Below are 26,398 nucleotides of genomic sequence, written 5' to 3' on the forward strand. Positions count from 1 at the left end.
TTTGCTTTGAAAAAAAGTTTGTGAAATTACATGTTTACGTCTTTTTTAATGTAATGTAGTGACAGATAAGACAGACTTATAGAGTACCGCAGACCTCAAGTTTTAAAAGAGTGGGTACAGTTTTTATGGGAAATGACAAACATGAATCTATGTAACCTTATAATAATTCTAAATACAAGAGCTTGCACAGTTTCACATAAAAATGGTTATATTTAAGTGAAGCGGGCTTGAATATGCATACAAAACCTTTATAGTGAATATGTGCATACACTAATTGTTTGCAAATACGTATATCGGTCTAAAAATATTGGTATCACACTTTCCTAGACAAAAAATATTTCATTGTAACGCGGCAGGTTTGCGTTACAATGAAAAATAAAACATCAATGAAATATCAGACTCTTATGAAAAAGAGAACCGACATTTTGATATTTTATTTTGAATTTAGAATGTCATATTATAGCCCTTGCCTATTTAATTACTCGGAGTATTACAAGTTTAAAAATGGAATGTATGTACATTATATTCAATTATAGAATTCAAGAGCCAGCAGAAAAAAGAAAACAAAACCGAATAAAAATAATACAATTCTAAATTTAAAATTTAAACACCATTTTGAAATCAAAACTATATTTTGACCGCAAAAATTTCTTACTCCAGTTTTTTTTAATGTAATTGGATTGGCAAACATGCCAATGGCCTACCTGATGTGAAGTGATAGCTGTATACCCACCCAGATGACTTTTTACTGCCTCTGGTAAATCATATCAAATTATTATATGTAAATAATGCAATTATGCAACGGCATGCATCCGCTGCCACTAGCGGGCGGTGAGTTCATGTATGACGGTGCATACACTGTACTGCGGTACACTTTTTCATAATAACCAATTACGTGATACGACATGTCCTCCTACCTACACAGCAGAGAACCGTGTTTTACATCTTGGTAGCTATAATCAGGTATATTCAGTACTTTAATCTCAATGTAGATTTCAATCCAATCTAGTTACACAAAACTAAACAAGGCAAATGAAACTGAAGAAGAAGTAATGGACAATATTATAATGTACATATATATATCTTATATATAAAATTTTCGTGTCACAAAGTTACCATATTCCTCCGAAACGGCTTGACCTATTTTTATCAAATTTTATACGCATCTTCAGTAGGCCTGAGAATCGGCTACTATCTATTTTCACCTAAGTGATAAGGGTTGTTCACCCCTAAACATTCGCCCTTCTAGCATCAACCCTAATTTTTTAATAGCGATTTTAATTTATATGGCAAAACAACATTTGTCGGGTCAGCTAGCTATATATATATATATATATCATCATCTGCTTCTTCCTTATCCCATTTATTTGTGGTCGGCGTAATATGTTTTTCTCTTCCATACATCTCTATTCGCAGTTATCTCGTAATTTACTCCCTTTCTTACCATATCATCTTTCACACAGTCCATCCATCTCTTTTTCGGTCTTCCTCTGCCCTTTTAACCATCAACATTCATATGTAACACCTTCCTTAAGATATGATCTATTATATATATATATACATTAATAAAATAAATGATGTATTTTTACTGGAATCTTGACACTCGACTGATTTTACATAAAAAAAAAATACTTACGCGACCTTGCGTTTTCCGGAAATAGCGTCACGGTACATTACGTTGTTGTTGTTTTTTTTAATTTCATACTTAAAAAATACAAATCTGATGATTCAGGAAATAGAGATTTGCGAAATTGTTTTTTAATCTTGATCGATGATTACTAAAAAAGACTATTATAATGAGCTAATTATATAAGGGGAAACAAACATAAATAGAGATCATGCAAAATAAACAAATAAATATTACGAACTAATAAACTGTGTACATTTAGTTCGTAATATTTATCTTTAAATATAACTTTATTAGATGTAATGTTTTCAAAATAAAAGTAGCCTAAGTTACTCCTTATTATATCAGCTACCTGCCAAAAAAAGTTATGTTAAAATCGGTCCAACCATTTCAGAGATTAGCCGGAACAAACAGACCAACAGACAGACAGACAAAAATAGTAATGAGTGTTTTTTTTGTGTATGTACCTATATATATATATATATAAAACGGTTATTTCAATATTACAAACAGACACTCCAATTTTATTTATAAGTGTAGATATACGAATATATATATCTAAACATTTTATGTAGAAGACGACAACATCAGAAAGTAATTGTTCCCATTCAGATCGTGTGGCTATTTCCACAACTAACTGCTTGTCTGTCCATCGCAACTACTGAAATTTTAATAACCTGTCGGCCGTAGATTTATTTTAGTGGCATGGCGAGTCGATGTTGGTCATTTTTATACACTGCCGTTCAGTATTATTGACTGCAGCTACAATGTGGATTTATAGCTGACCAAAGGCATAAATATACACTTTATACATGTATATGATATTTATACATTATAATTCTTTATTGTTTTATAAGATAGAAACATATCGAACCCTGTTCCAGAAACTGAAATACCATCCTGATCATCTGGATGAATGGCGGTCTTCCACAATGCGGTTTTCTAGAAACTTTTTACCTCGCACAACCACATTGTGGAATCACCTTCCAGCAATGGTATTTCCGAACCGATACGATATTGAAACCTTCAAGAAAAGAGCTTATTCCTTTTTAAAAGGCCGACAACGTACTTGCAATTCCCTTGGTGTTGCGGGTGCGCATGGGCGGCGGTAATCACTTACCATCAGGTGAGCCGCATGCTCGTTTGTCCACTGTGTTATAAAAAAAAAATATCGAAAGACGCCCCGTAGCTAGGTGGAGCGACGACATTCGACATGCGTACCCTACGTGCTAGTAAAGATTGGACGAGAAGGACTGATGATCGTGCTCAGTGGCGTGCCTTGGGAGAGGTCTATGTCCAGCAGTGGGCTGATGAATAGAATAGAATAACATTTATTACATCACACATCACAGCACAATAAAAACGATGATGACAGTTGCATATAAATTATTATATAAGATAAACTTAAGTAAAAACAATGTATTAAATTAGACATGAAATCATTATATACAGAAAAAATAATAATATAAGAACAACAGAGTAACAAAGAAATCTTATATATAAAATTCTCGTGTCACAGTTTTCGTTCCCATACTCCTCCGAAACGGCTTGACCGATTCTCATGAAATTTTGTGAGCGTATTGAGTAGGTCTGAGAATCGGCCAACATCTATTTTTCATCCCCCTAAATGTTAGGGGTAGTCCACCCCTAATTTTTTTTTTATTTTATGGCAAAACAACGTTTGCTGGGACAGTTAGTAAATAATAATAATAAAAAACCAATACTAAATAATAATAATAAAGTAAAATGCATTTCCCATCCACCACTGCGGAGCATCGTCACCGCGTCATTGTACTGATGTGTGTGTAAGGGGCCCCTCTCAGCAATATGCCATGATAAAAGCCACGACGCTGATTTTCAGTGGAACCCCATTGATTGATGATGAAATTATATATATTTACTTGTATCCTATTAATTTATTATTTATAGTATATTATGTGAGACGCACAGGTAGTCTATTAATGTTTCGATGTGATATAAAATTGTAAATATCTATATATTCAGTATATATGTAATATCTTTATATATAACTAGCTGATCCACGCAACTTCGTCTGCATTACACTTCTTGACATTTATTATATTTCGCCCAATTTATATACTATCTTTTTAAATAATTGCTTTATTTATAATTCTGATATATAAGCTATATCACTGGAAAGTTTCATCATTATTTGTTTAATAGCTTAGTTGTGCTTTTATATGAAATTTGTATTTTAGTTTTGCCTGAAAGAGTAACAAAGATCAGTCCATCCATCCATCTATCCATACTTACAAATTTATACGTTTATATAAAATATTTATGTTTTAGTAAGTTAGTACCAGATGTTATCCGCGACTCCATCCGTAATTTCGCCTTTTTTTAATGTAATATATTTTTTAAAGTAAAAGTAGGTACAGGGTACACTATATTTTCACAATATATGAGTGAAAAATTATTTCTCTTATACATAGGTTCAGCCGTTTCTGAGATTAGAAACTCTGCACAAACGCACTGAAAAACCAAATTGTAACAATGTTTGTGTTCTGTCAAAATGTAGTGCTGTTAGGTATGTTAGGTAATGTAGGGCCGTAGCTTTCCATTCCAATTGCCTACATAAAAAGGGGGTACATGTTTTTCCGTATTTTAACGTAATTTATGCGACATGCAAAATTAGTAAGTCTGTACAAGTTATTATATTGGTCTAACAGTATTTATTCCGGTGCGAACGGTGTGTCTTTGCTAATAACAATTTGGTGAATGTAAATTTATGTAAATATGTCAAAATCTTAAAGCATTTACAATTGAAAACGCAATATAACAGCCGTTGCCCTCTGACTGAATATTTATAAAAAAAATGCTGTTGTATACTTAGTGTTCGATACTTTTAGATACATAAATATCTTTATTTTTAATCAGCGAAATTTGCTTAAGTGTAATTATTGCACCGTATTGATTTTTTTATTGATAGCCTCAATGATCTAGCATTTATACACCGCTTTTTAGAGTTTTTTTTTCGGACTACTCTAATGCTGTGTCTAATGAAGCTGTAAAGGCCAGCTGCGGCCTATTAGCTGCTTTTACAGCTAAACTGGACGATAGGGGGCGAGTGCAAATGACACTCCAAATTGACGGAAGGACTTATGGAGCGGCTGAAGGCCAACTCCTGTCTAACGGATACGACTTAATTCCGAGGGCACCTCTAGGGTTTCGAATCTCGGCTCAGGCTGTTGTAATTTCTATCGCCGTTCAAATTGGGAGGATCGATCGAAGGGGGATCAATTGATGAAGCTCACTCTTTATATATTCCATTCCACCACAATGATGACATGTATTTCGTTCCACTACAAAGATGAATTGTATTTTTATATGATGATGATGATGATGATGATAATGGAAAGATGCATCCGTCTGCGGTAACAGTTTACGCTAGTGGGGCACCAGTAAAGTATAATAAAATGGACATAAAGTCAGGCCAGTTAGCGCATCTCAGCAAATGGCCATTTACCACCATGGGAAACCGCGAGGAGTTCAACCTGAAATGGTACATGCTGACATTGTGGTTATAAGTCCACATTACTAACAAACCTCTTTCCCTCTGATGACATGTATTCTCGCTTCGCCACTTCGGATATTTCCAAAAAACTAACTAGGTATACTAAATACATCCACGGTTTACAGGTATGGTGGTCAATGGTTTCGTGAACGTGGTCATCACAACCATCGAGAAGAGGTTCGGGTTGCGTTCCATGCAGACCGGTGTTATCGCTGGAGGGTAACTATCACCGTTTTTATTTTATTTACAACTACCTACTTTTGGCTTTTGTAAGATATATCAACTCTATGTACTAGTAAAAGTATGTATTATAATAAAATAATAACTATATATCATTAATTTAACTATGTCTCTAACACAATTCACTTTAGCATTTAAAATACAACCAGCACATCCTGTGCTCAATCACCGAATGCCGTGGCTTACAAAAACCAACTTATATGGGTTTATACGCAACTAGTTTAACGATACCGAGTAATAATGAAAATACCTTCTTTTAATATTTTTAAAATATCAGAGTTTTCAACAATATGTATGTGTACATTAATTGTATTATTTGTCTTCCTAATTATCGGCACACACCACTGTTACTCGCCGTTCACAGCTTAATGACCGCATGATGCCAGCTGTGTGCGATAGAGATGCCATAATGCTTCCTTCTTTTTCTTACATATACTACACATGAATAAATGTGATCATTTTTTGCACTGTATTTCAAACCATCCGTTCTGTTATTTTATTATTTATTCTATAATAAAGCCATTGCAGTCACATAAAAGAATTTAATCATAGGATAAATATGCGTAACGTTTAATAAAAAATCAGAGATTATCCGCTTTTCACGCAACCGTATCACCTGCTGCAAAACGTGATATGGACACGTGAGCTCACGCAGTTGTATGCGTAGCACACTAACTTGTGTGAAGAGTGGTGTAACTCAAAATTTTCAATATTTTTATCTTTAATTAAAAATATTTTGGTATAAATAAAATGTTGAAATGTATATATAGATGAACATATATGATCAACAATTTTTAAAATATAACTTACCATAATACGTTAGTGAAATGCATACTATCATTTACATTTATTACTAGCTGTACCCGCGACTTCGTCCGCGTGGAATTATACTTTATTTTTCTAAAATAAAATAATGTTTCTAAAATAAAAGTAGCCTAAGTTACTCCCTATTACATCAGCTGCCTGCCAAAAAAACTTCCGTTAAAATCGGTTCAGCCATTTCAGAAATTAGCCGGAACAAACAGAACGACAGACGGACAGACAAAAATTTTAAAAAGTGGTTTTTTGTTGTATATTCATATGCATGTAGTAAAAAACGGTTATTTCAATATTACAAACAGACACTCCAATTTTATTTATATGTATATAATTTATAGCCTATGTGTTAAACTGATATATTTGTGAAGTTTCATAAAAATCCATTCAGTAGTTTTTGCGTGAAAGAGTAACCAACATCAATCCATACTCACAAACTTCCACGTTTATAATATTAGTAAAAATTTTCTTGCCCCAATTTTATCATTATTTTCATTTCAGGTATGACATGGCGTCTTTCGCGTGTTTAGCACCAGTGACGTACTTGGGTGGGAGGAGTGGGTCCTCGAAGCCCCGCTGGCTCGGCTGGGGAGTGCTCCTCATGGGCATAGGGTCGCTCCTCTTCGCGTTACCGCACTTCCTCGTCTCGCCGTACAGGTTGGCAGGAGAAGAGCCTGACGACCTGTGCTCTTATAACAGAACTGTGGTAATTTTTTATATGTATATTTATACATTTATATATTCATTTCGGCTTGAGCGAGAGGCGACGCTGTCTCTGTATAATAATAATAATAATAATATATATTTAATTCAGATTATTATGCAAAGCATTTCATTCATTCATTTCATTCATTCATTCAAATAGCTTACCGTGCAAATTGTGTTTTGATTGAAGGGGGAGATTTCAGAGAAATTATAGATTTCTAAATAGAGATAGAACGAATACTAAAGAATACCTACATCGTAATGTTATAGGGTGGACGAATTCCCCTTAAGAGCATCAATTATGGAGATAGACTTTGTACAAAGACGTTTGCATGGATGCTTTTGTCCTTATTATAATTTTCAACTATTAAATAATATTCCGACAGGAGAACAATAAAGAATTTTTCATTCATTAGTTCGTTTCGTACATTCCGTAAAGTTCATTCTTTCGTTGTTCCATTCATTTTGTTCATTATGTTCAATTCGGCCTTTCATTAATTTCGTTCATATCATTCATTTCATTCGATCATTTAAATAGCTTGTTTTGTAAACTGTGTTACATTTTTTGAAGGGTTTCAATTGAAAGGTGATATTGCAGGGAAATTATAGGTTTCTCAATAGAGATAGAACTAATACTGAAGAATATCTTTATCGTGAAGAATATATATTAATTTCTTGTATTTATAATTATATATGGGAACAAAGAAAACACGACTTGCTACTACTCAACATAACAACGAACAAAGACAAAAACACCTTTACCCACATTTGACACACAATTGTTACATTACTTGTAATTATTACAAATACATACATACATTACTGTACTGTACATACATGGAACGAAATTAAGTATGGTCAAAAATAATGTCTTCCATATGGCGATAAAAATTTATAATAAAATACCAGATGATATAAAGACACTTTTACGAGGACGATTGACATATAAATTAAATAATTACTTATTGGTTACTCGACAAATGTTTTTACTCCGTAAACAAGTTTTTAAATGAATAATAATGTAATAATAATAATAATATGTATTTATAATTCTCTGATGACAATTGATTTAATAATTAAATAATATTTAATATTTATATATTAAATTCTCGTGTCACAGTTTTCGTTCCCATACTCCTCCGAAACGGCTTGACCGATTCTCATGAAATTTTGTGAGCGTATTGAGTAGGTCTGAGAATCGGCCAATATCTATTTTTCATCCCCCTAAATGTTAGGGATAGTCCACCCCTAAATTTTTATTTTATTTTAAGTCGAAACAACGTTTGCTGGGACAGCTAGTATTTATATATTTTGCATGCCTAATGAGGCAAAACACAATGGGACATATTACAATAACAACCAATGTAAACCTATGTTTAGTGCAAATAAATTTGATTTGATTTGATTTGACATTACACATCGTAATACATATTACAGCGTGGACACACTCTTAATTCATACACAATCGTCTCACCCTCGCTGCAAGCTCGGCGGTGTTCTAAATACATCCACGCTTTGTAAATGAACATGAATGGAGAAGAATTCCATTCACTAATACAAAAGCGGTGCCGTCCGGCCGTCCGGATGACATGGTAATGACGGTGTGTTACTAAATGTCACGATTGCTAATGAACGCAAATATATCTCTTGCTTATTTAATTAAGCATGCCCACGCTTTTTTATATTGACGGCCTCGGTGGTCTAGCGGTTGGGCGCACCGTCTTACTTCCAATGGTCGCGGGTTCGACGATACAAACATTTGTGTTGGTTTGGGTGTTTTCTGTGTATATTATATGTATATATTTACAATAAAAAAACAAAAAGAATAAATGCATGTAGTTTATGAAAAAGTTACGTGCGTGTATGTGTGTCGAAGCGTCCACCGAATAGGTCCGTGCTCAGCATAAGTGTGGCATACTTATACACATATTAATAATATAGTATTAAACATACATATATATATTACATTACATAAGTACATACATAAAATACTTTTAATAGCAATAATATATTTTATAGCATAGCTTTCTAGCGCATTGCATTGCGCTGGAGTCCCGCCGGCCGAGGCAGATTAATGTAAACAAATCAAATTTCAAATGAAAACAATATGACCTCAGCGACTAGTACATAAGTTAGTCTGTTACAAAAGTTACGCGAAGCTCACATCTTTCGATAATAAGCTCCTTGTTTTCTATATCTGCTTACGCGCCCGTGTTACCTTATCATTCTGGACTTTTTATTTTTCCATATTGTTGACCTCCTGTTAATTAATAAATCAGTGTATTGTGCCTAAACACCAGGCGCGCCCCACAAGTATTAGGCTGAGCATGGACCTCAGCGGCTGTTTATCAGTTGTTTAGTATCCATAACACAAGCTCTGCTACGATTGGGACTAGATGACGCTCTAAAAGTTCTCGAAATTATTCTATATATTAATTTAGAGTTACGGGTCATACTGACCAATTAATTCTAAATGTCTTTAGTTTATAGATTTTATAATTTCTTTACTTTTTAAAAATTTCGAAATTTATTCGTTATCTTAATTTAGAGTTACGGGTCACATCGACCCAAGTAATTCTAAATGTCTTTAGTTTAATGTTTTTATAATTTCTTTACTTTTTTAAATTTTCGAAATTATTCGTTATTTTAATTTAGAGTTACGGGTCACATCGACCCAAGTAATTCTAAATGTCTTTAGTTTAATGTTTTTATAATTTCTTTACTTTTTAAAAATTTCGAAATTTATTCGTTATTTTAATTTAGAGTTACGGGTCACATCGACCCAAGTAATTCTAAATGTCTTTAGTTAAATGTTATTATTATTTCTTGAAATTATTATAAATGTGAAAGTAGGTATGTTTTTTTTTTATTTTAAATGTTTCACTGACATTATTCGTTTTTATTAACATATTGACTTCAGCTGCGATTTGATACAGCAGTTTTCGTAGAACTAGTTGTGTTTCACTAGGTGTTTACTATATATATTTATATAGATGACACACTTTCCCGCAAAAACTACTGAACTCATCTTGAAATTTTGTGCACATGTTCTTGGAGGTATTAGAATGAACATAGGATACTATTTAATAAAAGAAAATATTTTTATAAAAAAAAAAACACAAATAAAATATCAACATTGTGCTATTTCAGCACCATCTAGCAGCCAGTAATGACGTTATGCGAGCGAAGCTGCGGGTAAAAGCTAGTATTTTATATATCTGCCTTATTACGGGGGTAATAAGTCCAAACATTATTATTATAATGTTTATTTTCTTTTGGTGTAGTCAACAAGATGCCAAGATACCACATCATCAGAAGGCGGCTCCTGGGCTGTGGCGGTGTTTGTCTTCGCGCAGCTCCTGCACGGTGCTGGCGCCACCCCACTGTTCACCCTCGGCGTCACCTACATAGACGAGAACGTCTCTAAGAAGATGTCCTCAGTCTATTTGGGTTAGTACCAACATTAATTCACTTGATGGATGATTCGCTGTTGGCCCCAGTGGTCTAGCGGTTAAAACACCGCCTTACATCCAATGGTCGCAGGTTTGATTTGTACGCTACAGTTATTTGTATTCATGAGTATGATTGTTTATATAAGCCTGCGTGTTTCTGTTTTTTTTTCTACCTTCATAATTTTTCAGAAATTATACTATTAATGGAAAGATATGGAACATTTTTTTAAATACACCATATTTACAAGTACAATTCACACAGCGCCATCTATGCCTAAGCTGAGCTGAGCCTGTGTCATAGATAATAGACAACACATACAAATATATAAACAGATTTTTTTTAAATACATACATATACATAGAAAATTCATACTCATGAATATGAATGTTTGTGCCGTACGAGGAATGAAACCCGAGACTGTCAGAAGTAAAGCAGTGTGTTAAATCGCAAAACCACTGAGGCAGTCTCTTTTAAAACAATATTACATGGTATTATAAATATTTTTGTCCTAAAAACACAAAATCTCAAATGTATATCTAATATTTATACATATAAGTATAGTATATATACCTAGTATGTATAAATATACATATAATCTCTTGGGATATTTATCCACACATAGTTAAGTGGTACGCACATTACTCGAGCTATGTAAGCGATATGAGCCGCAATGAAGCTATAAAACACGGGAAAGCACTACCCCGGCCGTTCTGACGACGTGGGGAGAAAATTAAGGGTAGTTATTGCTGAAAATCATTTTTAATATGCTTGTTTACTTAGCTTTATATGAAGACTAGATAGATACTTATTAGATAGATAGATAAATGCTTTATTTATTAACTAACTGACCCAAGCAAATTCGTCTGCGTTACATTTCCCCACCTTTTACAATATTTTTCATTGCAGCTCCGCTCCTATTGGTCGTAGCGTAATGTTAATGTTAAAGCCTTCCTCGACAAATGGACTATCCAACACAAAAATATTTTTTAATTCAAACCAGTAATTCCTGAGATTAGCGCGTTCAAACAAACAAACTCTTCAGCTTTATAATATATTTTTTTAAAGGATGATAATGGAGTGGTGCACTCGTCTGCGCTAACGGTTTACGCTGGCGGGGCACCAGTGGAGGATGATAAGATGAACATGAGGTCAGGTCAGTTAGCCCAACGTGACAAATTAAACGGGAATCACGATGTAATGTATCACGATGGTTTCAAGGGCGAACCGCGTGGAGGTCGGTCTGACATGGTACATTGCTAGCAATGAGATCATTAGACCACATTACTAACAATCCCCTTCCAGCTTTGTAATATTAGTATAGGTTACAAACATAGCATATACTCTCATATACGGGTCAGAAGATAACTTAATATAAATAGCAATCTTCATTTTAGGACACAGTATAAATACAATTGTTACAGATAGATAAGCAAAATTTATATGCATATTTATATTTATTTTACTTTTTCTCTATTTTTCAAATGTCACACACGCCTTGAAATGATGGTATTATTTTAAGGAGATGCTCCCGGCTGTCATAATAATGTTTGCTAATCCTTTTTGTGTCCGCAATATTAAAAAGGGGTAGAAAAATTTTGTTCAGATAGAAATAGAATAGAGATATTCTTTATTCAAATTCATAAGCAGATATTTTACTATAATATTTTTAGGACGTATCATATAGCACTGTAGGATCCCGGAGGGAATTCTGCAGGTCTTTCTTCTGGAGGTTTCGACATATTTCAGACTGTAGACTATCACAAAGAATAACTTAAAAGTTTAAACCTAATTTATTTACATTCTAACATACATGTTAAAATAAAGATTATTATTATTAACATCAGTTATTAACAGCATTCCAACAGTTAAGAATAGAATAGAATAGAAAATCATTTATTCAAATAAACTTACTTTGAAGCACTTTTCAATGGTCATTACATTTTTTAATCTACCGCCCGTTCGGAAAGCTGTCTCATCACAAGAAGAACGAGCAAGAAACTTGCGTGTTGCTCTTTTAAATAATTTTATTATTACTTTACATTTTTAAGTTTAAGTGTGTGAATACAAACCACCAATTAGCACTAAACTATTACTATACACTAATTCAATTAAATACTCAAATAGAAAAAATATTGAATATATAACCAACTGGTTAAACAATTAATAAGAGGAAATCAGTGATAGTGATTAGAGCAGACCAGTCCCTACAAGCAGCACCCGTTCACGAGTATGACGGATGAGCCAGCCATCACTGCGGTCGACCATATTTTAGGGAGCCCAATGACCCGGCCCACCACGCCGCCACAAGTCTGGACATTTTAGTGAGCATGACTACTCAAAACACCAGACTACGTCAAAGCTACTTACAATTGCCATCTGATAGTTATAGTATTCACATTTTACATAAGAATGCATGCGGCAATCAATACAAAAACCGCTATGCTTTCATATTTCTAAAATCAATCAATTAAATCAAGAAAGCAATGAGAAAATTAAATTATAACTATAAAATATAGATGATTATTATTAAATAGACTTTATGCATTTCTATAAGATAGTTCTTGATAATCCTGCGATGTAAAATAATGTTAGTGGCTTTCTTCGAACAAATATAGAATATTACCCGTTTTCATATTTTATCTGAATAGCCTAAAATAATTTTCATCCCAAATCAGTCAGACGCAGCCGCGGTTTATACATATATTAACCGTGTGTTATCTTATGTAAAGTTAACATTAGTAAAGTTTCATATTGAATTAGAGATTCATTCAGTTTACTACCATTAGTAACTGAATGAACGTCTCGGTCCTTCGAGCCGGATAGATATTGTGAAATCAGTTCGTAATCATTTCAAGTTCAGATTAGCGTATAGCATAACTGATGCGCTGTGATGGTTATGTTTTATAATACATAGTTAAATTATGATCCGTTCACAATAGGGAAACGGTTAGGTAATCAGCAAAACTATACAATTGTACGAAAAAATAACTTAGAGAATTATAATATTAAATAATATATATATATATATATGAACAGGGATGAATGGAAGCGAAAAACATATTACGCCGACCTCAAATAAATGATGTACCTACATGATGTAATAAAGATATTTTGATTTTATTGATGTGATTTGGTTTGATTGACGTCGTGCTGGACTTTGCAGAGTAACATCTCTAATATTGTTTCATGCTTAATGCGGCTTAAATATTATAAACATAGCATTTGGAAAGAAGATAGAATAGAATAGAATAGAATAGAAAATAATTTATTCAAATAAACTTAATTTAAGCACTTTTGAATAGTCAACATTTTTTTTTAAATCTACCGCTTATTCGGAAAGCTTTCTCATCACAAGAAGAATAAGCAAGAAACTTGTGTGTTGCTCTTTTAAACAATCAAACTTAAACAATTAACCTTATTCAGCAGAACTAGAAATTTATATTAAAGAATAACTCAGAAATTTACCGTAATAATATTATATATGCGAAAATTTAGAAGTATGGATGTTTGTCACTCTTTTACGCTTTTACGGATTTTAATGAAACTTTACAGTAATATAGATTATAACATCAGAATAACATATAGGCTATAAATTTCACGCGGGTGAGGACGCGGGCACAGCTAGTAATAATATTAGACCATCCATTCAGTCTACAAATTCATATAAAATTTTCTTTTATCGAGTAATATTAAGCCTAGAGAAATTCACATAGCGTCATACAGTCTAGTTTAGTTTAGTAATATTTTTTTGTCCTACCGCCCAGTTCAGTTTATAAATTCATGTAAAATTATCTTTTCATTTATTGATATTAGAGCCAGATTAAATGTTATAGATTATGTAAGCGGCTATTTCTTGACGTAATCTCGTATAGGTTTTTAAGTAACGCCTATTGTGTATGTTTGTTTAAGTTTTTTAACCTCCAGTCTCGACTATTCCCACGAATGGGTAATTAATCGAGTAATATAGTATTAAATCTAGAGAAATTCACATAGCGTCACCCAGTCTAGTTTAGTTTAGTAATATTTTTTTGTCTTACCGTTCAGTTCAGTCTATAAATTCAAATAAAATTTTCTTGCCATTTATTGAAATCGATATTGAGTTTAGAGTCCTGACTAGATTTTCTGGATTATGTAAGCGGCTATTTCTTGCCGTAATCTCGTATAGGTTTCTCTGTAGCGCTAATTCTGTATGTTTGTTTAAGTTAATTAAGCTCCAGTCTCAGCTATTCCCGCAAACGGGTAATGATAAATCTAGAAAAAATCACATAGCGTCGTCTAGTACAGTACAGTATAGTTTTTTGTATTAATATTGTAATAATTTTAAGAATTGAACATATATCCTACTACAAATTTAAGCTGTTGTGTGCTAAATGTCCAAAACTTATCTTATCTGAAGATCTTTTAAAACTTTATTAACTTGACTTGTATCGTAAATATTGTAATATCAAAAATAATATATAGTAATCATAGACCACCCTCTCTCCCTCTCTCTCACATATACACACACACATACAGATAATGCTTTCACATATATATATATATATATATATATATCAAATACAGGCATAGGTTCTTTTTGTTTTGTTCTTTTTTATGGTTTGTTTATTTCTTTTTGTTTATAAGTTAAATTTTCTTTGTTTTGGTAAATTTAAATATTTTGTCAATTTTATTAGACAATACCTGATGTGTAACGTTATAGCATGTATTTTTTTGGAATTTTATAAACTCGTTGGAGGGCGTCGATATTCGCAACACAGTTTTATACTTCTGTGAATATCATCGTCTTCAGTAAATTAGTACACATGTTTTCTGTTTTAAGTAATTTTTTTTTTTATTATTAGGTCTACAAAACTGGATGTCTTACATAGTACATAACTTAATACACATAAAACAAACTATTTAAGTAACACATCCTTCTATATGTAGACACAGCATGCATAACTTAATTTTTACACACACAAAATGACACTATACAATAATAATTTGCATTAATAGAGAATTATTTTATAAAGCTTTCTTGTATTTCAAGAAAATTACAATTTAATGTCCGTTTAATATTACTGACTGATGCACCGAAAATATCAAATATGTGTCTGACATTATTATAATTCTCACACATTCGATATACCGGGGAGTATTTGCCATAGTTAGTTAAATAAATTTAAATAAAAAAAAAATATTTTTTGCCCTACGGATGGCAGGATATAGTTCAGTCTATAAATTCAATTAGAACTTTTTTTTGAAATATTGAAATCGATATTGAGATTAGAATCTAGACTAGATTTTCTGGCTTATGTGTGCGGCCGTCTCTTGCCGTGATCTCGTATAGGTTTCTCTGTAGCGTCTATTGTATACGTTTGTTTAAGTTAATTAACCTCCAGACTGGGCTGTTCCCGCAAACGGGTAATTAATCGAGTGACAGATTCGGAAATATATTCGAATGGATTTCCGGTGCGAATACAATCGGCTGCGTGTCGACTACGATACTAATTGATTGACGTACTATCGAATAGATTTACCTATATTTGGAGGTAACTCAGAATTTGTATATGCAACGCTATGTTCAGTGTTTTATTTCTATACTAGCTGTACCCGCGACTTCGTCCGCGAAAATAGTGACCTTGACCAAATAATGAAAAAAAATATTTAATTACCTAACCCAATAAAAGCCAATGAAAAATTTTCATCGTTTCATCTTCAAAAATGACGACACTTCCATACATAACTCTTTCAAGCCCTTACAACCCTATGTTCATCTTATCATCCTCCACTGGTGCCCCGCCAGCGTAAACCGTTAGCGCAGGCGGGTGCACCATTCCATTATCATCCATAAAAAAAAAAAAAACCCTTCTATCGCATTCAAAAGTAGTCTATGTCCTTTCTCAGGGTCTAGACTAACTGTGTAGCAAATTTCATTGAAATCGGTTCAGTAGTTTTAGCGTGTAAGTGAGACTGACAGACAGACAGATAAAGTTATTTTCACAGTTAGAGTATTAGTGGGGTATCTTATAAAGTAACCCAAAAAAGCCAATAGAAAAAGTTTCATAGATCTGGCTATCCTAAAATCATTCATCCCCTAATTTATATTACCCCCTTAATGGTAAAAATATTTGAATATCATATTTATTCACATTCAGTTACCAGCCTAAAATATAAGTTTCAAGCTTCCACCTTTAAAAATGATGATTCTTACGTACAACCTTGCACCTACCATTTCAACCACCTTACAACCATTTTTTCGCATCCAAAAGTATCCTATGTACTTTCTCAAGATCTAGACTAATTGTGTACCAAATTTCACATAAAATTGTTCAGTAGTTTTGGCGTGTAAGTGAGACTGGCAGACAGACAGAATAACTTTTACAAATATAATGTTAGTAAGGTATTTAATTAACTAACTCAAAAAGCCAATGAAAAAAGTTTAAAGGATCTGGCTTCAAGAATGACGATATTACCTAATATCTTTCATCCCCTAATTTATTTTACCCCCTTAAGGGTATTTTTGTACAAACTTTGAATGTCATATTTATTTATATTTAATTAGCAGCCTCAAAAATAAGTTTCAATCTTAGCTTAAGAAATGACGATTCTTCCATACAATCTTTCATCCCCAATTTCAACCCCTTACAACCCTTTTTTCGCATTAAAAAGTAGCCTTTGTCCTTTCTGTGGGTCTAGACTATCTGTGTACAAAATTTCATTTAAATCGGTTCAGTAGTTTTGGCGTGAAAGAGAGACAGACAGACAGACAGAGTTACTTTCACATTTATAATATTAGTAACGATGTTTTAACATTTTAGGATAATTCTTTGAAGGAAAAAAAATGAAAGTTATAAAGAAAGAACTAAATATTTGTTCAATTTTGACCCAATTTCAGTTAGGTGAAGGTTAAATCTTTCTTTCTTTTCTAAATAATTTAATTCCCCGTATTCCAATCATTCATTTAATTAATACATTTTTATAAACTACGTTTTGTGTTTTTCCATCTTTTGCCAAAACATAAAGACATTCCGGTTTTGACACACGTGAGCATGCCACATAGAGTTGCCCATGGGAAAAACACTTCTTTTCTAAATGTACACCTGCAACTTTAAGCGTCTGTCCTTGTGCTTTATTAATAGTTATAGCAAATGCTGGTTTAAGGGGAAACTGTACTCTTTTAAAATTAAATGGCAAATCAGTCGGAATTATTGGAATACGGGGAATCAAAATATTTTCTCCTTTTGCCATTCCAGACATGATTGAGGCTTTTACAATATTGTGTCCTAAATGTATAATTTGAAGCCGCGTACCATTACACAGCCTTGGCGCATCCAGATTACGCATTAAAAGAACTGGAACACCAACTTTCAGCCTCAATTTATGGGAAGGCACTCCTGATAATTCTAAGGAGTTGAGAAACTCTATAGGGTATGATGTGACTTGTTCAGTGTCCATAACATTGTCTACTGAGAGGTATTCGACAACATCACCCTCCACGTCTGACATAATTTGTTCATTTATTTTATTAACTATTTCATTAGTCGGCGCCAAAATTGCCCTTTCACACAGCCATTCTCGATTGGCCATATTTATTTGAAGATCACGATATACATGATTTTTTAGGTCCTCTGTGCTCTCAACAATTTGACAGAATTCACGGCTCAGTGTAATCATACCGTTGCTGTCAGTTGGCATACAATCTTCTCCAATTTTTAGAAGAGCAGCTGCATATTGACCTGCTTCAGAATCATTGTGAAGTTGTACTCGCATATTTGTAGTGAGATAAAGTTTTTTTACATATGCCCATAATGCAGATGCTTTCAAACAGGCATTTATTTCATCTGCTGGCGTACCCCTAGTAATAACCGGAAGAGTCTGTCTAAAGTCACCAGCTAAAAGTACCACAATCCCTCCCATGATATCTTGGTTACCTTTAATATCCTTCATTGTGCGATCCAGTGCTTCGATTGCTCTTTTGTGGGACATCGTACATTCATCCCAAACCAACAGCTTACACTGATGTAACATTCTTCCGCGTTCACTACTTTTGCTAATATTACATACTGGCATTTCCTCATTAGCTAAGTTCAGTGGTAGTTTTAGAACTGAGTGCGCTGTTCGTCCCCCACTCAGTAGCGTAGCTGCTATTCCAGAGGAAGCTACTGCAACCGCAACACCTTTTTCTTTTCGGATTTGGGCTAATAATAAATTTAAAAGATAGGTTTTGCCAGTACCTCCTGGAGCATCTAAAAAGAATAGACATCCTTGGCTACTGTTAACTTTTTGAATTATAGTGTCAAAAATTGTTTTTTGCTCTGAATTTAAAAGTGGAAGAGCTTCTGCTATTTGTTGCATTAAAGAAACAGAATTATAATCTAGTTCCCTAATTAAATCACTACTAACTTCTTCAATTCTTTGTGGTCTGCTCATTCCAAATTCAGATAATTTTTTTCCAGAAATAGTAGTCACTTGATCTTCAACTTTTGTTAACGCTTCATTGTAAATTAAATCACTGTATGAAGCATTCGGATTCTGTTCTTGCAATCTGTGTAAAATATCATCCGCCATATAATTTTTATACTTTTCCCACAATTCTTGTGGATTTGAAAGTCCACATGCCGCTATTAATATGGCGAAAAGCTCTCTCACCTTGGGCGCAGATTTGCATTGTGCGGCCTCTTCCAGAGTTATGTCCCACTGATTATCGTTTTCCAATAAACCTCTTGCTTCACATGCCTCTCGATAAGACGAAAATTCTTGATTAGTGATCTTTTTAAGATCTTTGAAAGAGGTTGGCCCACGCACATGGTGTAAAAGCATTCTTAAACAAAAACATTCCATATTACTAACATGGACCGTGTATACTCGTCCTAAAGCATCTCCAGATTTGACACCAGGCCAGTTCTGAACAGGTACTCCTTGTATTCGCCGTTTCCATTCTCTCCGTGTCGTGTTCCAAGTGTAATATCTCGGTACATCAACATAGAGAAGAGTTCGTGCAAATTCATCTTTGGTACAGAGGTCAAAAAAAGCAGTAAGTGTCGTTTTTGGAGGAGTCGATAATCTTTCTCGAAAGTTATTTTCATTAAAGTAGACACGTTCACCATTTTCAAGGTGCACATTGAGGTGTGTGACGGTTGGATGCCTCTCGTGTAATGGAAATCCCAAGAGCCGCCACACAGCTTCGTTGCTACTGACATAGCGACCAGATTGATATGTACGTACTTCATCTATGGCATTAGCGGCTTCTGTGTTTCTGAAATTGAAAATAGCTTGGTCGCTACCTTTATTAATATACTTGCAAATATATTTAATAGCGCGCACTGAACTGCAAGCCTCAACATTTATGTGGGCGTTAAATATTTTGGACAAAATAGGCGAATAAGGAACAACCCAACTATTATCTACAGTCACGTAACTACCATTTCGGAGTTTTACAGATGATGTTCGACCTCCGTCTGCTGGTGATCTTCTCCGATACAGCGGATATCCGTTATCACTGTGGACAGTCTCTTTAATAAGCTTGCGAGGATATTTTTTAGTGCATTTGCCATCCTTCATGCAAGGGCATTGAGAATTTTCAGGGCCGCATGGACCATGAATCATATTTTTAATAATTATTGCATGCAGTGACATGTCATCATTTGGATCCGGAATTTCAGCGCTGATGATTTTATCTATTTGATCAGGCCTCAACTTTTCTTTTAACCACACTAAAATATGCACGTGTGGTAGGCCGCGCTTTTGCCATTCTACTGAATACATAAAACACAATACTTCTTTGAATATTTTTCCTTTGTTAATAAGAGTAATTAACTTTTTAACTTTCAATCTAAAAACTCTCGCAACTATATCGTGTCTATCCACTGCCCTTTGTCCCAGTAGCAACTCATCAACTATTTCAGCCCAACTTGGGTTACATGTGAAAGTGATAAATAAATCAGGGCGACCATATGTACGTACATAAGCAAAGGCGTCTTGAGTGTATTCATGCAAATATCTGGGGCTATTTACAAACGAAGACGGTAAAATAACCATTTTACCTAAATTATTAGGATTAACATTATCATCATTTGCTACAGCATCTTGAAGATGAATGTAGTTCTCCGCTCTTAATTTACTTTGATTTAATGATATATAACGTAATCGTTCGCTTTCAACTTTTACGTACATATCTACATAAAACTGGTTAGCCAGTTGTCTGCATCGTGATACTAAATTGAAATCATTTTCTCGAATCATTATACGATAAGCATAAAAATCCATGCAAGATATTTTTTTGTTGGGTAAGGGCAAGCCAGTCACAGGACTAAGTTGAGGTATTTGAAAGTAATAGCCCTCCTGACCCTTGCTGAATATTAGCGGATATTGCAGAGCGTCGTAAAATTTGTGTGTGTCTGGTACCCTGGTTAATGTATTATTATGGGTGTGTAAAATAATATCACGGGAAGCAAACTGTTCGCCAGATACCACGGCTGCGACTTCATTAATTAATGGTGCATTATACCGTCTTTCATGTTCCCCACTTGGCGTACGGTCAGGGTGCATGACTAACTTGTATTCTTCTCCCGGCATTCTATCTAACGCAGTTTTAAAAGTTTTGATCAAGTTGTTATGATTGTGCAACATTCTTTGAATTTTTATAACGATATCTCTTTCAACACCTTGAATATTTTGACACCTGCAATCAACTTCGCTATTTTCGTCTCCCATAAAGTAAATTTGTAAAAATTTTGGCTGATCTGTAGGCAGTAACGAACCAATTCTATGATAGATCTGTCCTTGGATCGTAAATGTTGTGGAAAATCCGGGCATAACAACTTCATTATCTACCCCAAATGACGTCATTTGAAAACAACAATTGTATTTTCTTATTTTGTTCAAAAAACGCTGTGATTCGTTACTGTCGTACATAAGCAATGATTTTAGAGGTTCCTCTGGCTCACCAAGGGATGGAAGTGAAATTTTACCACCAGAACAACACATACCCGGAGTTTCCTCTTTCCATTTTAGTGCATCACAATGTGTGCACTTTTTATCCATTCGCCCTATAACAATTAATTGATGATTAACATAATCAATGAAAGGATCATAACCAAAAGCAGCGTCTTTAAATGCCTCCCACGTACTACGTGTAAATAAACTCCTCCTTTGTGACTGCCGTTCAGCATTGAAAACACGTCTTCGTAGTGATTCTTCATGGGACTCTGCAGCAATCAATGACGCATGACGCTCTGCATCTAAAAGTTGACGTACTCGAGTTTCTTCTATTGTTTCAGCAGCCCTTTGAGATGCGTGATGTTCGGCATCTAACAGCTGCCGCGCTTGAATTTGTCCTTCAGTCTCAGCAGCTCTTTGAGACGCGTGACGCTGAGCATCTAAAACTCGCCGCGCTTGGTTTTCCTCTTGTATCTCAGCAGCCCTTACAGATGCGTGACGTTCAGCATCTAAAAACCGCCGCGCTACGCATTCCTGCTCACTCTCAGCAGCTCTTTTAGATGCGTGACGGTCAGCATCTAAAAACCGCCGCGCTTGACTCTGCTCTTCTGTCTCAGCAGCTCTTCGAGATGCATGCCGCTGGGCATCTAAAGTTAAACGGCTTTGAGTGTGCTCTACAGACTCTTGGCTTCTAGCAATTTTTTTAGCGCGAGCTCCGCTGGAACTACGCGACACATTAGATTTGTGTTTGCGAGGCATATTATTAGAATAAAAACAATGTAACTGAACAAAAGACTGTTCAAACATACACCTAACTAACACACACGAATCAAAATGTAAACCTCCTGATTAGAAAGGTACTATTAATAAAACAAATTACCAAAAGATTTATAACTAAACTTTATATTATTTTTGACGGTAAATCTAAAAAAAAAACTTAATTTAATACACTTATATATTTAAGACATAAATAACTCAAAAGATTATGATAACTACGTATTACGAAAATACACACGCAAACTACAAAATTAATGAAACAAATATATTTTACAATGATACGATTCACAAATACAAACAAATATCTAGTTACTTTATTAAATTAAAGAAAAAAAAATTGTACTGCGATAAAACGTAATTAAATAATAAACAAAACAAATTGTAATAATATTGGATAACTTCTAATCTAAAAATAATAACGTTAAGATAACCCAAAAATCTAGTCTAGAAATGAAAAACAACATAAGAGAGCAACAGAATAATAATTAATATCAAAGAATAGTATCTGAAAGATGAATATTATAATTTTACAATCGTGCATATTTAAATAATGAAGAAAACGAAATGATATCGAGTTTCAACAACCATACAGCGCCATCTAGTATTTGTTTCGGAACTAAATCACGTAAACTATATTTACATACAGAAAATAAGTCTAAACTATCTGTGTGCCAAATTTAATTTAAATCGTTTCAATAGTTTTGACGTGAGAGCGAGACAGACAGACAGAGTTACTTTCTGTATAATAGTAGTAAGGATTTTTGTCGCAGTACAAAAATATATTTTTGTCGTTTCCGTACAAATAGTAATTTTACAGTATTAATCTACAAACCAACATTTTGTTTCTTACAATCAGTTAAATAATTTAAATAGTTTCATAATATATGACACAATGAAAAGGTCATTCATTTATTTTATAAAAAAGGCAGTTAGTTTTTATTTTGGTGAAAAATAAGAAAATTCTGTTTTGATACAACAACCATATATTTATTAATACCTATACTTTATTAATTTTGTGTTAATGCTTTTTAAATAAACACCCACACATTATTTCTGTATAACCTACAAAAATGGGTAAATAATTTAATTTCGGAGAGTGCCACACCACAACATTATTTAAAAAATGTAAATAATAAAATGTGAAGAAATTGGGATTGTTATTAAGTTTTCTTTTAATAAGTTCGTCAGAACAGAGAAACAATATTTGACATTTATTATTATTTGACATAAGACATTGATTTTAATTTTTTGTAATTTATATTGTAAAACGAAAAACGTAAAGAAAAAACACATACACACGATATACGATTTTATCATAAAAAAGTGTCAAAAAACAATATTTTCGCTAAACGTCAACGTCATGTTTCCGGCATGATCTTTCGTTTTACATTATCTGTGGTTTTGTTCTCTGTGATGGATACCTTATTGGCGCAAACGCACGCGATGTGTTGATTGGTTGTTAGCTAGTGAAATGAAAAGATGACGAATAAGGATTCAACCGCATAAAGATAACCTTGTATTTCCATTTTGAACCCCTTACAACCCTTTTTTCGCATTAAAAAGTAGCCTATGTCCTTCCTCGGCGTCTAAACTATCTGCGTACTAAATTTCATTTAAATCGGTTCAGTAGTTTTGGCGTGAAAGCGAGACAGACAGACAGACAGACAGACAGAGTTACTTTCGCATTTATAATATTAGTAAGGATGACAATAATCATTTTAATACGTGAAGCAAAAACTTTATACCCTTTGTACGAAATGGCGCGGATGGAGGGGTATAAAATTTCATACACTTATAGTCTATATAGTCTATATAGAGAAGGAGATCAAATTTTTTTTTTTAAATTATGAATAAAAAAGTAAAAAAATACATTACACAAACTACCATGTATTCGACACACACACGTAGATATACTCTTTTGTTATTGTTGGTTCAAAGATTTTTTGTTTTTTTTTTTTATATTGTCAAATTTTAGCACTTGAGCACACAAATTCACCCAATGAGTGACCACTAGTATGTATTAAATCTCTAATTATAATGGTTTTTCAGGCGTCTATAGGCAACGGTATTGTTTAACATCAGATTGGCCGTATGCTTGCTTGTCACCATCGTAGTATAATGTAATTACAAGCAAAGTTGCACATTGCACTGAATAAAATATTTTCGTTTCAAAATGAATCCAATCCCCCTATTACTTTTTAAAAATGTTCAAAACACATAAATATTTGTTTCACTAATTTTAGTATAGTATTGTATACATATTGTCGTGAAAATAATACTTATAGTGGATGAAATAGGATATGATTTTTTTATGATGAATCCACTATTTCTCAATGAAGGAATAAATAAGTTACTATGAAAATGAAGTTTATTTTATTATGTTACCTAATTTTCATCTATGCTTATTATTTTTAATTATTATTGTTTGTTTTAAAGCCGTGAGTATTTGAGTTATAACAAAGATTCTTTTGTGTGAAATATCTACGTACTTTATCAGTTTATTAAACCCTAAACAATCGGAATAATTCAGTTTGAATCCAATATACATTATAACATTCACAAAAGCATATAAAGTAGTTGGTAAACAATGAAATAGATCGTGTGCTCGAAATCCGGCTGCTATAGTCTTCAAGCTTCACTAATATCGGTCGCTATTTGTGAGAACGCCTTTCAAACACTTCCGCGTGTGAGAGCCACTCACACTGTGAGGATAAAAGATGTATTGAATGGTGGTGTAGTGGTTTAACACAACGCTTCACTTCCGATGGTCGCGGGTTCGATTCCTCGCACAGAGTAACCATTTATATTCATGAGTATGTTTGTCCCGGACTGGGTGTTTTCGATATATATTATATATGTATTTACAAAAAGAGATTATCTATATATAAGCTAAGCAGAGCTTATGTTATGGGTAGGTACTACGTAACTGATATTTAGTACCCATAACATAAGCTCAACTTAAGCAGTGTAGTATGTATAATATATAGATAGAATATGCGTTATTTAGATTATACAATTATTGAAGACAGGTACAATAATTAATTAGTAAATAAAAAGTATGTGTATAAATACAATAGGGCGGCCTTATAGCTTAAAGCATTTTTTCAAATATACAAAAATACACAATTACGTACTACTCGTATTTTTTTTTTGATGGAAACGCGGTAGGTAGTTCTAACAAGCGAAGTAAAACACTTTCTGCCACTACATCGGAACCTTTACATTCCCAAGTTGCAGCTTTTAACTGTGAAAACACAGGGGTCGTGAGTGTACCCCAGAAACGATATACTCGTAATACAAAACAATCCACCAATGTTTGCTATACTAAAACAATCAGGGTTGCCAACTTTATAACACTTATTATTTCAATTATAAATATTATAAATAATAATAAAGTAATAATAATTGTAATAATGCTAATAATCTATAAATTTAAATTTGTAATATTAATCTAATTGTTATAATGTAGATATTAATATATGTAATTATTAGGTTTATTAATAAAATTTGCATGCCTACTGAAAAAAGGCATATTACAGCGCAGCCTACTACTGTCACTGGGGCGCTTATTGTTATGTGCATATCTGTCTGTAATGCGAATAAATGACTTACTTACTTACTCACTTACTTACTTACTCGCGTTCTAAGAAATAAAATTTTGGTAAAATCTCGTACTTGTACATTAGCTTGTAAACTCTTACACGACACTTTTTAGCGGCTATGATGTGGCTGTTAGTATTCTATATTTAGTGTTCCTTCTCGCTTGTAGCCACATTTCAGAGGGCGGTAATAGGATGTCCTTGAGTAGGGCGATGTAGGTCGCCCTAACTACGAGATGGGCCTGCCCTACCATCTATAGGGCGGACCAACGCTACCGGAGTCGTGGTAGAATTTTAACTCGAACTCGCGACTCCGACAGTGGCACCCGTAGGTAACCGTGTGGTTTTTTAGTGGCTAAGAATCCGTCATGCTACCTCGTCGCCACTTCGGGGTGATAGTCTTTTGAATTTTTTTCACAAAAAAAGTATTATAATAGCCTTATACGGTTGGCATACCTGAAAACACCAGCACACCTCCGAAATATTTTAGACAGTATCACCTAATAACTTGCAACTTATTTTTTTTATTGAGAGGTTTGGGCTATTGTCAGGTACCTACATAGATCTATTATGCTCGCCCTTTTTCCGAGTTCGCCTCCTAGACCCAGGAACAAGAATTGAAGGAGATTCTTAGGAGCGATGGTTTTTATCTCCTCAGGATAGAGAGTAAACTTTCCAAAGGAGACATTTTGTTTATGCATGAGTGGGTTACAGTCATATAGGATG

At 33.7% G+C, this 26,398-nt stretch overlaps 1 protein-coding gene across 1 annotated transcript in view; it reads left to right on the forward strand.

Annotated features, from left to right (window-relative positions):
- The first annotated feature begins 5,289 nt into the window (after window positions 1–5,289).
- LOC131849730 (solute carrier organic anion transporter family member 4A1-like) overlaps window positions 5,290–26,398 on the forward strand; it is a 34,882-nt gene continuing 13,773 nt past the window's right edge. The window contains exons 1-3 of the mRNA XM_059199880.1: window positions 5,290–5,381; window positions 6,720–6,924; window positions 10,208–10,373. Of these exons, the coding sequence (XP_059055863.1) occupies window positions 5,290–5,381; window positions 6,720–6,924; window positions 10,208–10,373 (463 nt within the window). The remainder of the gene's footprint in view (window positions 5,382–6,719; window positions 6,925–10,207; window positions 10,374–26,398) is intronic.

This window comes from Achroia grisella, unplaced genomic scaffold (assembly GCF_030625045.1).
Source record: "Achroia grisella isolate CSIRO2021 unplaced genomic scaffold, CSIRO_AGI_Agris_v1 utg1056, whole genome shotgun sequence".
Classification (NCBI taxonomy): domain Eukaryota; kingdom Metazoa; phylum Arthropoda; class Insecta; order Lepidoptera; family Pyralidae; genus Achroia; species Achroia grisella.